At 36.8% G+C, this 12,144-nt stretch overlaps 1 protein-coding gene across 2 annotated transcripts; it reads right to left on the bottom strand.

The window, feature by feature from the left end:
* Nucleotides 1–836: 836 nt before the first annotated feature.
* On the bottom strand, nt 837–10,635 carry LOC137185204 (C-type mannose receptor 2-like). Of its 2 annotated transcripts, XM_067593536.1 has the most exons (8): nt 9,803–10,635; nt 9,572–9,636; nt 9,165–9,355; nt 7,961–8,180; nt 6,892–7,224; nt 4,151–4,288; nt 3,818–3,912; nt 837–2,591 (listed from the first exon to the last, which is right to left on the bottom strand). In XM_067593536.1, the coding sequence occupies exons 1-8, from the start codon at nt 9,829–9,831 to the stop codon at nt 2,472–2,474; spliced, it is 1,191 nt and encodes a 396-aa protein (XP_067449637.1). In that variant the 5' UTR covers nt 9,832–10,635; the 3' UTR covers nt 837–2,471. The 2 variants fall into 2 exon arrangements, with proteins under 2 accessions (XP_067449637.1, XP_067449636.1); XM_067593535.1 differs by having other exon boundaries at nt 838–2,591; nt 9,572–10,635.
* Between the last annotated feature and the right edge of the window lie 1,509 nt (nt 10,636–12,144).

Raw genomic sequence — 12,144 nt, forward strand, 5'->3', positions numbered from 1 at the left:
CAACCCCTATGATTCAACCAACACACTCGCAGTCTCACACATGTGCACAACACACTCCGGATACGTGTGTGATGTAACGAAGCTTTGTTGTGATGGTGTTAAATCCCACCCTTGGTCGGCCTTATGGGGCGAACAACAATCCAACATTTACCCAAAGTAAAACTCTAACACCTTTTAAAACAATCAAACCATGGGATTTATTAAGAAAAACAACAAAACTGCAAATGAGTAGTTTTAAGAATGATTAATAATTTGAAGGCACAAATTATGAATCATACAAAGACTTCTCAAAATCCTGCCCCCTGACAGCTCCTGGCCTCTGTAGTTCCCTCCAGTGTGTCAGTCTGTGTAAGTCGTGGATGCTCACAGGTAGAGCGGCAACTATCAATTATTTTCATTATCAATTAATCTGCTGATTATTTTCTCAATTAATCGATTAGTGTTTGGCCCAGTCACGTGTGCAGCTTCACTGAAATGTTGTCTAGAAAGTTAATCTCGGTTTTGTGAGGCTAACAGGTCACTGAACACATCATCATATAGAGCATAAGGCTGTCTGCATTACAAGCTCCATGGAGCAAAGTTATTCAATATGACTTTTATGTGTATATATATTTTTAGCAGTGGTGGAAGAAGTATTTACATCCTTAATGTAAAAATACTACGTTACAAGTAAAAGTCCTGCATGAAAAACCTACCGTACATAAAATTATATGGCCTAAGTATTATCAGCAAAATGTACTTAAAGTATTAAGGTAAAAGTACTCATTACAGTAACAGTTTATGGTGAATGATTTGTTTACTCTGCACATTTGTTCAGTAATTTTCCCTTTTTGCTATAATTTTGTTTGACCACATCCACAGACAACTACTGACCACAATCTGCAGTTAATGATCTTTATTAACTTCAAGGCAATAATATATCCATTACATTAATAAAGCTTCACTCCTCAATTATTGAACATTTTCATTGATGTAAATGTTGGTATGAATATTAATAAATTCAAAGATACAATAGAGAAAAGAGAAAATGTAATAATCAAAATATCTTCAGTCTATTGACAGAAATATTAATTAAAATGATTCATCTTTCAAATACCTACTTTAGTGAAAAAACTGTTCCATTTCAATTGTTTGAACAAACATTTTGTATTTTAGAAATAGCTTATAAATAATTTGTGAATTGCTGATCATTAAAGTGCCTACAACATGTGAAGATTTGAAAATGTCTGACTTTGATGATCTCTTGTGATAGTATCAAGAAAACACCTGCAGCTGCTGTTCTGAACCAGGCTGACACACACTTTGACATTGATTGTCTTGTTTTAATCACTTATGGAACAATTTAAAAGATGATCATTCTTACAGTTATATACACTCAGCGAGCATTTTATTAGGAACACCAGTGCAATCTAACATACTCCAGTACACCACCGCCCACTGTGACCTCAATAATAAACATAAAGTAGAATCTTCACCTTTCTGACATAAACTGAAAATGTATTAACTTCATAATTCAACATCATTCCTACTAATTTATTACAGACTTGTCCTACTCATTCATTTATATTCTACTATAGAGTCTTAACATCTTCATCTTCCTTTATGTTCCAGTAATGTGGTTAAATTCTCATTTAAATAAGGTTTTTAATGTTTTGTTGAATTCATTCATCATCTTTTTAAAAAATGTCTTAAACACACATATCAGTAACTTCCCAGTAAAGTGGTGACCGTTGGACAACTGGAGTGAGAAATGATGGTTATAAGAAGAGAAAAGAAATATGTACAGTAAATAATATTTCTTTCCTCTTCTTCTTCTTTCTTTTTATTTTGTAGTATCAACATAATATTTTTATTTAATTTAATTCTGTTTATCTTGATTTTATGAGATGTGTTTGTGAATGCTTATAGCTTGCTATCTGTTTAATAAAATTCATGCACAGCTGAGTATATGCAGGTAAAAGTGTGTTTGTATATATGTGAGTGTCTTTGTGTGCAAATCAAATCAAACTTTATTAGGAATATTGTTTTGTTTTAGCATACAAAACATACAATTACTATGAAAGACTTCAGGATAATTCGAGTATATGCAGGTAAAAGTGTGTTTGTATATATATGAATGTCTTTGTGTGCAGATCAAACCTTTAAAGGATCATTCTGGCAACTTTCTATATTTTTCTTTTTGTCAACAAATCTCATGTTTGGATCCAAACCAACAATGAACTGATCTACTAACAAGTATTGTGTGTGTATCAAAGCCTGGTATATCTTATTCCTGCATTGTTGTCCAGAAACTATGACTATTTTATGCACTAACCAATAAAATAATTTCTAATACGGTGACAGCATAAAAATACATACAGTATGATCATTATTTGTATAATTTAAAGACCACAAGAAAATATATTTTACACTTTTAAAGGATGAAGGAAAAAATCTTTCATGGAAAAAGACAGACCATCTTCTACACAACATTAAAACTCATCTTTCTTTGTCTTCTTCTCGACCTTGTGGAAGACTTTTCCATCGGACTGCTTCCTCCAGCTCAGTTTGACGTCTCCATTCACCCCCTTCTGCTTTAGCCTCTGTTTGAGCTGAGATACAAAAACATTTACTATCCTGAATATCAGTCACAGACAGTGGTGGAAGGAGTACTCAGACCCTTTACTGAAGTAAAAATACAGCAGTGTCAAAATACTCCATTACAAGTAAAAGTCCTGCATGAAAAACCTACTACAGTAAAAGTACATAAGAATTATGAGCTTGATGTAGTTAAAGTATTGCAGTAAAAGTACATAAGTATTATGAGCTTGATGTAGTTAAAGTATTGCAGTAAAAGTACATAAGTATTATGAGCTTGATGTAGTTAAAGTATTGCAGTAAAAGTAGTGGTTTGGTCCCTCTGACTGATATATTATTATATATGACATCATTAGATTATTAATAGTGAAGCATCAGTGTTAGAGCAGCATGTTACTGTTGTAGCTGCTGGAGGTGGAGCTAGTTTACACTACTTTATATACAGTTAGCTAGTTTAGTCCAGTAGTTCCCAACCTAGGGGTCGGCCCCTCCAAAGGGTCAGCAGATAAATCTGAGGGGTCGTGAGATGATTAATGGGAGAGGAAAGAAGAAAAAACAAAGTTCTGATACACAAATCTGTTTTCAGTTTTTGGACTTTTTCTCTAATCTTTGATTTTTGCTGAAATATTGGATCATTTGAACATTTATTGAAATGAAAGCATGTGAGAAGTTTAGAGGGAAAAATCACTATTTGGTGGAGCTGTTAACAACTCATAGACATGTGAAATGTGACCCCGACTACACACTGCTTTTTGTAAGACGTCAAAAGCCAAAAAGGTTGGAAACCACTGGTTTCATCTTTAACAATGTGTTGTATTTTAAAAGCTTGTTATATTATCCATTGTGTCAAATCTTCATCTGAAAAGTAACTAAAGCTGTCAAATAAATGTAGTGGAGTAGAAAGTACAATATTTCCCTCTGAAATGTAGAAAGTAGCATCACATGGAAATACTCAGGTAAAGTACAAGTACCTCAAAACTGTACCACAGTACAGTACTTGAGTAAATGTACTTAGTTACTTTCCATCACTGTTCACAGAGAAAACTTTTCACTAAAAGCTCTTGTTCAGTTACATTTTCCTCATCTGGAATCTCTGTTTTAGAAACAACCTGCTTCACACTTTAATGTTCATATTTATTAAAGTTTAACTTCAGATGATTTATTCTTTCTTCTTTTGACACTAGTCCTCTTTCAGTAATGATGACACATAAATGTTTTAAAGAGATCAAACATGATCTACCTGCTTCAAGATGTTCTCCATCACAGCAGGGTCATTCAGATCCAGAGCGGAGTTCTTCTTCAGACTCACTCGCACCACGTACTTTGAAGCAGGCGCTTTGAAAAACAAACAGGCTTCATCAGCTCACTTTGTCTTCTGAGTGTTGTTTTATTGACACATTTTTCACACCAACATATAAACTGCACAGAAATCAATGTCCCAAACTCAACTTAAACACACACACACACACACACACACACACACACAGCGACTAGGGATACGAGTAGGTTCATCCATGTGTCCTCCTCGTCTCCATCTGTATACATTGATGTACCGTAAATACATGTCACTAACTTGGCTTCTTCTCCGGAGTTTTTGTGCTTTCTTGTCTTGAAGGAAAATCTGGAGTCTGAGTTGTGGTCCATGGCTGCAGGGATGTTGCAGGGATGGTGGCGTTGTCCTGTGGGCGTCCTGCCTCGACATCTTCTCCTGCTATTATTGTTATGATAATTATTAGTCACATCTCTATTATTATTATTATCAGTGTTATTATTATTATTGTTGTTATTATGCTTCTTTGTGTCTCTCTCTCCCTCCCTCCTTCTTTCTGTCTCAACCCAACCGGTCAAGGCAGATGGCGTCCACCTAGAGTCCGGTTCTGCTTGAGGTTTCTTCCCGTTAAAGGGGAGTTTTCTTTCCTTGCTGCTGTCACAAAGTGCTGCTCATGGGTTAATGTTGGGTCTCTGTAAATTAAAGAGTTTAGTGTAGACCTGCTCTATGTGGAACGTGCCCTGAGATAACTTCTGTCTTCAACACTAAGGCATTATGTGGCTTTGTGATCAAGGGTTGATGTCGAATACCATTAAAATTAAAATATAATTTCTTTACTGAAGTTGAATTAGCTTCCCCTTAGCATTGCAATACGTTAGCCTCAAGTCAATCACTTCGACTCACTCTTGCTGAATAATTTTCATTATTATATATATATTTGACAATTTATAGGTATTATTATTATTATTATTATTATTATTATTATTATTATTATTATTATTATTATTATTATTATTATTATTATTATCTTATGCTTCATCATGTATACTCCAGATTTTAGTTACTAATAAATATCTTAATTTATCCTAAAAGTGGTTGGTTGTATTCTTTGAGCAACAGTTGACAGAGCTTCTTACACTCTGGCGATAGAAAGCAATTCCAAAAGAGTATGTCTCTCTCAAGTGGCTCAAGACTCAAACTGAGGGATTCACAGCATCATAGCACAGAGTCTGCTCTCCTGAGGGTGACAAATGACTCGCTCCTGTCCCTAGACTCAGGAAATCACACTCTTTTAATTGTTTTAGATCTATCTGCTGCCTTCGGCACAGTTGACCACTCCGTCCTCTTGGACCGCCTTCAGTATGTTGTTGGCATTCAGGGGCCCTTCTGTGGTTTGCCTCCTACCTCCAGGACAGATCAGCATCTATTAAAATTGATAATGTGTCCTCTTCCTCTGCATCTATCACATGTGGAGTACTACAAGGTTCCATATTAGGCCCTATTCCATTTCCCATTTACATACTCCCTCTGGGGTCTATTTATAGAAAAAGTAAGATATCTCTTACCATTGCTATGCAGATGACACCCAGCTGTACCTCCCCCTCAGTCCTGCTGATCCGAGCTGTTTTAACTCCTGCTGAGCTGCATTGAGGATGTAAAATCCTGGATGGCAAAAAGCTTCCTGCAGCTAAACCAGGATAAAACTGAGGCCCTAATTTTCAGACTTTTGCAAAACCTCAGTAAATACTCTTGTGCCTCTAAAATTGAATGTTAACTTCCACTCAAGAAATCTCAGCATTATCTCTGATTCTGGTTTAAAATATGATAAACAAATGAAGTCCGTTGTCAGCAGCAGCTTCTTCCATCTTAGATCACTTACAAAACTTAAATCATTTCTGTCTGTTAAGGATTTAGAGACCATGGTAGATGCTTTTATCTCGTCCTGCACTGACCTTTCTTCACTGGTTATCAGTAAAATGCAGAATTGATTTTAACATTCTTTATTTGTTTTTAAAGCACTGCATGGACAGACTCCAGCTTATCTTTCTGAATTCCTGATCCCCTCAGATCTGCCGACCAATCACTGTTTGTCATTCCACACCGACAGTTAAAATTCAGAGGTGATCAGGTATTTTCCATTGTCGACCCTAAACTGTGCAAGTTTGCTGCTCATTATTAGATCCTCCCACTCAACTGATATTTTTAAAACCTGTTGGAAGACCCATCTCTTTTCTTCAGCCTGTTAATAGTTATCATGTAGACATGAATAGTTACGCTCTGTTTTTATTTTATTTGTTCTCTCTATTAGTGATTCGTCCTCTGTGCAATGTTGTTGTGTTTTTAGGATTTTTTAAAATTTTATTTTATTCTACACTATTAATTTGTCTGTGTTTACATTTGATTGTATTTCTCAGTCTGTGTAAAGCAATTGGGTCAACTTCTGTTGTTTTTAAATATGCTTAATAAATAAATTGACTTGACTGTTCATACTGACCATTAGAAGATCCCTTCATATGCACTTACAATGGAAGTGATGGGGGACAAAATCCACAGTCCTCCTTCTGTGCAAAAATGTATTTCAGTTTATCGGAAGCTAATATGAAGCTTCAGCATCCAAATGAGTCAAATCAAGTAGATATCTTTCAACGTTACAGTCTTTTTAGTGCCAAAGTCTTTCTTTTTGTTACTATACTTCCACCGCAGCTCGACAGGGAAACACTGTCTGAGGAAACACAAAGAGGGAATTTGATGCTAAAAAGACTGTAAATGTGTCAGATATCCACTTGATATGACTAACTCAGACTGCTGAAGCCTCATATAAGCTTCACAGAGACTTTTAAATGTTGACACACTGTGGATTTTGGCCTCCATCACTTACATTGAAAGCACATTTGAAGGATCTTTTAATAGTCAGTATGAACAGGAGGAATGATTACAGCGAGGAAAACCTCTTTCACTGGTCATATGGACACCTGACTGCTGGTTTAAGACACACTGGAAACATTGTGAACCATCCTTTAAAGGCTAACTGAATCATGGCTTACCTTTGTAGCAAACAAATGCTTTCTTCACATCACAGGGCCAGTCCTCCCATCGTCCAGAACGGCCAAAGTTTGCTGCCACACAATTCTCATTGCCGTCATTAGGTTGTGATGGAAGCCAGTACCTAAAGGAGGAGTTGCTTCCATCAGACCACTTCCAGGAGTCTCTGAAGAGGCCGATCCAGACTTGTTGTCCTGCAGGTATCAGATCCTTCACCTTCTGGTTCTCTTCTTCATTTCTCACACTGGCCAGGTCTGTGTAGTGCTCTCTGCAGTGGTTCTGGGCCTTAGTCCATGTCATGATAGTGTTGATGAGGACAAATGTCACATTCGACCCTGAAAATAGACCACAGTGAAGAACTGTGTAGAAGTGACATACAGTTTTCCCGGGTCTTGGTAGCCTATAGCTACAGACATTTGTTGCATGTCGTTCCCCTCTTACTACCCCTGTTTCCTGTCTGTTACTTACATTAGTGAATAATGAATAATGCCAGTTTCTGTAGCAGTTTCTGTGTCATTATAAATCCACTGAGAACCACTTCAATAAAAGAATGCATTCATTAAAATAATAATTAAAGACACTGACATCTTAAGAAATGTTAATGAGTATTTTTAACAGCCTCTTCACATGTCTACACTTCACTCTTTAGATGTTCTGTATGTATCCAGTGGTGGAAAATAACTAAATATATTCACTTAAGTACTGTACAAGTACAATTTTGAGGTGATGATTGTGTTTATTACTATTTTTGAATGATAAATCTCAGTATGGAGCTGCATACATATGAATATGCAAGCACACATTCATCCATAAAGACACATCAGAGCCACTTTGCCTCCTTTTCTTACCCCTTTCGACTGAGGCAGTGACGTGGGATAAACTTGTGTTAATGGTGGAGCTGAATGGGTCAACAGGCTTCATATAAACTGGCTTCATGACTCAACTTCACACCTTGAATTGAACACAGGGCTCACATTTATGTGCTTTTTATGTAAGTGACTATTTAGGCCCAAATCAAGAGGAAACTGAAGAGTAACTTCAGAAGAACAAACCATTAGTTATAACTCTCACCTCTGACATCAGAGCAGACTGCACGAAAGGATGCGATACAATCCTCATTGTTCCATTGTCCACCATCATACATCTGTGTGCAGTGTTCTGCACTGTGTTTGTTGTTTGGTTCCCCAGGGTACCATTTTCTGAACTCAGCCTCCCCGGGTTTGTAGAAATGTCTGTCTGACAGCGACCACCTCCAGCTGTTCATGTCATCGTACAGTCCTATCCAAAATCCCTGAAAGCAAGATGTTATTGTGTTATACAGCATTTGTCCTTGTTCAGCTTACAGGACAATTCACAATGTTTCCAGTGTGTTAAACCAGCAGTCAGGAGTCCATATGAACAGTGAAAGAGGTTTTCCTCGCTGTAATCATTCCTCCTGTTCATACTGACTATTGAAAGATCCTTCAAATGTGCTTTCAATGGAAGTGATGGAGGCCAAAATCTATACTGTCGCTCCTGACTGATGTTTTAAGACAGTTATAAAAAATTGTGAACCCGTCCTTTAAAGCTGATCAATACTTTTGCATAAAATTTCCATTCACACTCTGACTTTAAGAGGAGATTTTACCTAAAGTAACTGATACATTTTTAGTTGCTTGTGCTATAAATTCAGTAATTTAATGGTACATAATAATATAATAATTATTACAATTATTAAAATAATAATGGTGGTGAAAGTGATGCTGATTATTGTTACACAGTACCGGGTTTCTATTGACTGGAACTGTTTATACATATTTATTATCATTGTTTTTATTTTATTTATTTTTTTAATTAAACTTTAAATTCTTGTTTGTTTAAATTGTCTGCTCTTTTCAACTTATCAAGAACTTTGAGCTGCATTTTGTGCATGAAAGGAGCTTTATGACAAAATGTATTATTCTTATTCTTTTCATATTATTACAATATGAAATTAAAAACATTTTTGCAACTATTGTATCTTTGTTGTCCAATTTCCTGATATTTATACATATATTGCACATTTTGCTTTTTAATATTGCTCCCACATAAAGTCCCACTTAAAAACAAACGCATTGGGCCATATTTACTGAGAAAGTGGAACATTTGTACTAAAATGTTCATCACAGCCTGAAGAAAATGTACTAAAGCAGCAGCTCAGCGTGTGTGACAGTCACACCTCTCAGCTACATACTGTCATTGTCAAAAATGTAAATGAAAGAGAGACAGAGTAGATAGTAGAGAAAAGTGAATTCACATAGCTGTATTCCGGGTAGACCATTTTGCTTAAATCTGCCGTGTTGTTCAGGATCGTCACATCCTCCATGTTGTCTATCGTGGCCAGGTCAGTGTAATTGTCTCTGCAGTAACTCTGCGCTTCAGTCATGGTCTTTGGCTCATAAACAAAGTGGTACTGACATTGAGCGTATGATGAGACGGCACACAGCACTGTGATGACAGACATGCACAATGATTAGATCTGGCCTAAAAATGACTTTTCATTTCAGTGTATTCATGTGTGTCATTCTTTTTGGCAGTAAAAATTATGGATGTGAACTTCCAATATTGATGTGATGAACATAAAAAACATAAACTATCATTTTGCATTTCATATATATATATGAATATATACATATAAATATACATATATAAAAAAACACTTGCCTGATGCAGCTGTGATGCTGAGAAGAAGTTTCTCCATCTGTTTCTTTCTGCTTCTCTCTTTTAGTCTGTGACCATTGATATGCAGTTGTAGATTATGCACTAACCTTTTACAGTACCTCACCTTTATACGCTTCATGCAAAGTGGTTATTAATGTTTATTATTTTCCTATGAGGCTCTTCAGTTTCTCACTGGCTGATTATGCAGCTGTATGCACTATATTAAACTCTTACCTTTCATTGTCTTCATGCAAAGTGGTCATGGTGTTTATTATTTTCCTATCAGGCTCTTCAGTGTCACAATGGCTGATTTTGCAGCTGTAGATGATATTTCAAACTTCTCCAGAACTTCAGTTATGTTGGCTTCATGCAAAGTGGTCATGGTGTTTATTATTTTCCTATCAGGCTCTTCAGTGTCACAATGGCTGATTTTGCAGCTGTAGATGATATTTCAAACTTCTCCAGAACTTCAGTTATGTTGGCTTCATGCAAAGTGGTCATGGTGTTTATTATTTTCCTATCAGGCTCTTCAGTGTCACAATGGCTGATTATGCAGCTGTAGATGATATTTCAAACTTCTCCAGAACTTCAGTTATGTTGGCTTCATGCAAAGTGGTCATGGTGTTTGTTATTTTCCTATCAGGCAATGTTTCACACTGGCCCATTATGTAGGTTTTCTGATGCTGTACTGAATATCAGGTCAAGAATGACCCTCTTGTCCAAAAACAGTTTGATATTGGTTTGTTTGTCCCAGTATGATGGAGGTTTCTTACTGACTGCAGCCACATAAAGCCAAGAAAATCTGTGATGAATGATTATTATTCATCTTAAGGCAGTGATGTATAGGGCTTCAACCAAGGTTATTTTTATCATTGATTAATCTGTTGATTATTTTCTCAAATAATTTATTAGTTGTTTGATTTATAAAATGTCAGAAAACAATGAAACATGTCAATCAGTGTTTCCCAAAGCCCAAGCTGTCGTCTTCAAAAGTTTTGTTTTTTCCACAACCCAAAGATATTCAGTTTACTGTCATAGAGGACTAAAGAAACCAGAAAATATTCACTGCTTTTTTGAAAAGCACAGAGTGAGACAGACTATTATATTATATTGTTCACTTAGTTGTGAGACAGTAAAACATAAAACAATATAATATAATCTAAAGACAATAAACATAAGAGTATAAGTTTCCATTTCACTCCCCCTTTTAGCATTCCATGCTAACTTTAAATCTTCAGTTATCTACCCTGTGTCCTGTTGGCTCTGTCCAACCCAACAATCAGTCGGGTTCAAAGGATCCTCAAGAGCAATGAAGACTCCTGGCAGTGGTCACAGGTGTGGACCAAATAGTAAAATACCACACTTTAAACTCAGTTACTGAAATAACACCTGTGAATGGGTGTTCTTCAAAACAAGTCAGTGCTTGAGGTTTGTCTAAATTATCAATGCTCACTTTACACAAACCACTGTATACAAGGTGTGTGCAATTACTCGCACCCCCATGGGTAAGTCATATATGTGTTGTAAAGGTAATGAAAGACCAAAGGATTGGCTTATCAATTTAACGTACAGAATTCTGGAGGAAAGATCATTGTTCCTTTGCTTTGTTAATATGTGTATGTCCTTGAGAGAAAGAATGTACCTTAGGAGGCCCACTCCTTTCTTTCCACCCTGGCTTAGGCCCAAATAAGGTAACATTCTGGGTCTTGGTGTAAACAGAACATGTTAAGGGGTCAAAGGCCACATATAGCTCGGGCTCTTGGTTTCCTGAGTCCTTGGGAGATGTGGCTTTTGTCTAACATACATGTGCATGTAAATGTATATCTTGTGGCTGTGTGCCATTGGCTGTAATCATATAAGCCGGTATATTGACCAATCACAGATCATTTCTCTGTTCCTTCTGCAACTGTAATAGATTAGGTTTGCTCTTTGGTTGTTGAGACGAACTGATGCAAATCTTTGTGCGTTCTGTCTCTTATTGTCTTATTGTACAATAATATTTTTCTAATCTTCAACCCAGCAGTGTTTTGTGTATTATTTCATATGTGTGTTTAGTGTTTTCAGACAATTTCCATGACAGTGTCACATTCAAGTTTCACACAAGGAACGGTCTGTAATAATTCAAGTCTTTGAATGCAGGAGTATCACAGCGTTGCTTGATCAATAGGTACAGCAGGTAATAAAGGTGTTCTCTCAGAGCTCGGGGCACCTCTCTCTGTTCAGTTATCAGGCTCCGAGATGCTCGTTCAATCATTTTAGTGGAACATGTAAAGGATATGGGGACCTCGTTCTGTCAGGAGCTTAACCGAGTGAGGATGTTTCAGCTGCTGTGTTCGTGAACGGCAGGTGAGAAGTCGTCACTTCTCTGACATGTGGCCTCCATTGACTCTCAGCAGGTTTTGAAACCACAGTGAGTGTGATCCTCTTCTCCCTGATATGTGGCAGCCGATGGCTCTTGGTAGGTTTTTAAACCTCAATGAGAGTGGCCCTCACCTTCAGTTACTTCTCTTCCTCATCTGTGAGCAGTATGGGACTCTCTCCTTGAGCCTCCATCACGAGTGGCAGCACGTTTACCC

Source organism: Thunnus thynnus, chromosome 6 (assembly GCF_963924715.1).
Source record: "Thunnus thynnus chromosome 6, fThuThy2.1, whole genome shotgun sequence".
In the NCBI taxonomy this organism is placed as follows: domain Eukaryota; kingdom Metazoa; phylum Chordata; class Actinopteri; order Scombriformes; family Scombridae; genus Thunnus; species Thunnus thynnus.

Excerpts from the sequence above, each read along its gene's own strand:
- LOC137185204 (XM_067593535.1), bottom strand. The coding sequence starts at position 9,707 with ATGAAGCGTATAAAGGTGAGGTACTGTAAAAGGTTAGTGCATAATCTA. Across the intron at positions 3,913-4,150 it reads AACTCCGGAGAAGAAGCCAA|CGCCTGCTTCAAAGTACGTG; the intron begins GTTAGTGACATG and ends TGTTTTTCAAAG. Across the intron at positions 2,592-3,817 it reads TGGAGAACATCTTGAAGCAG|CTCAAACAGAGGCTAAAGCA; the intron begins GTAGATCATGTT and ends TTTGTATCTCAG.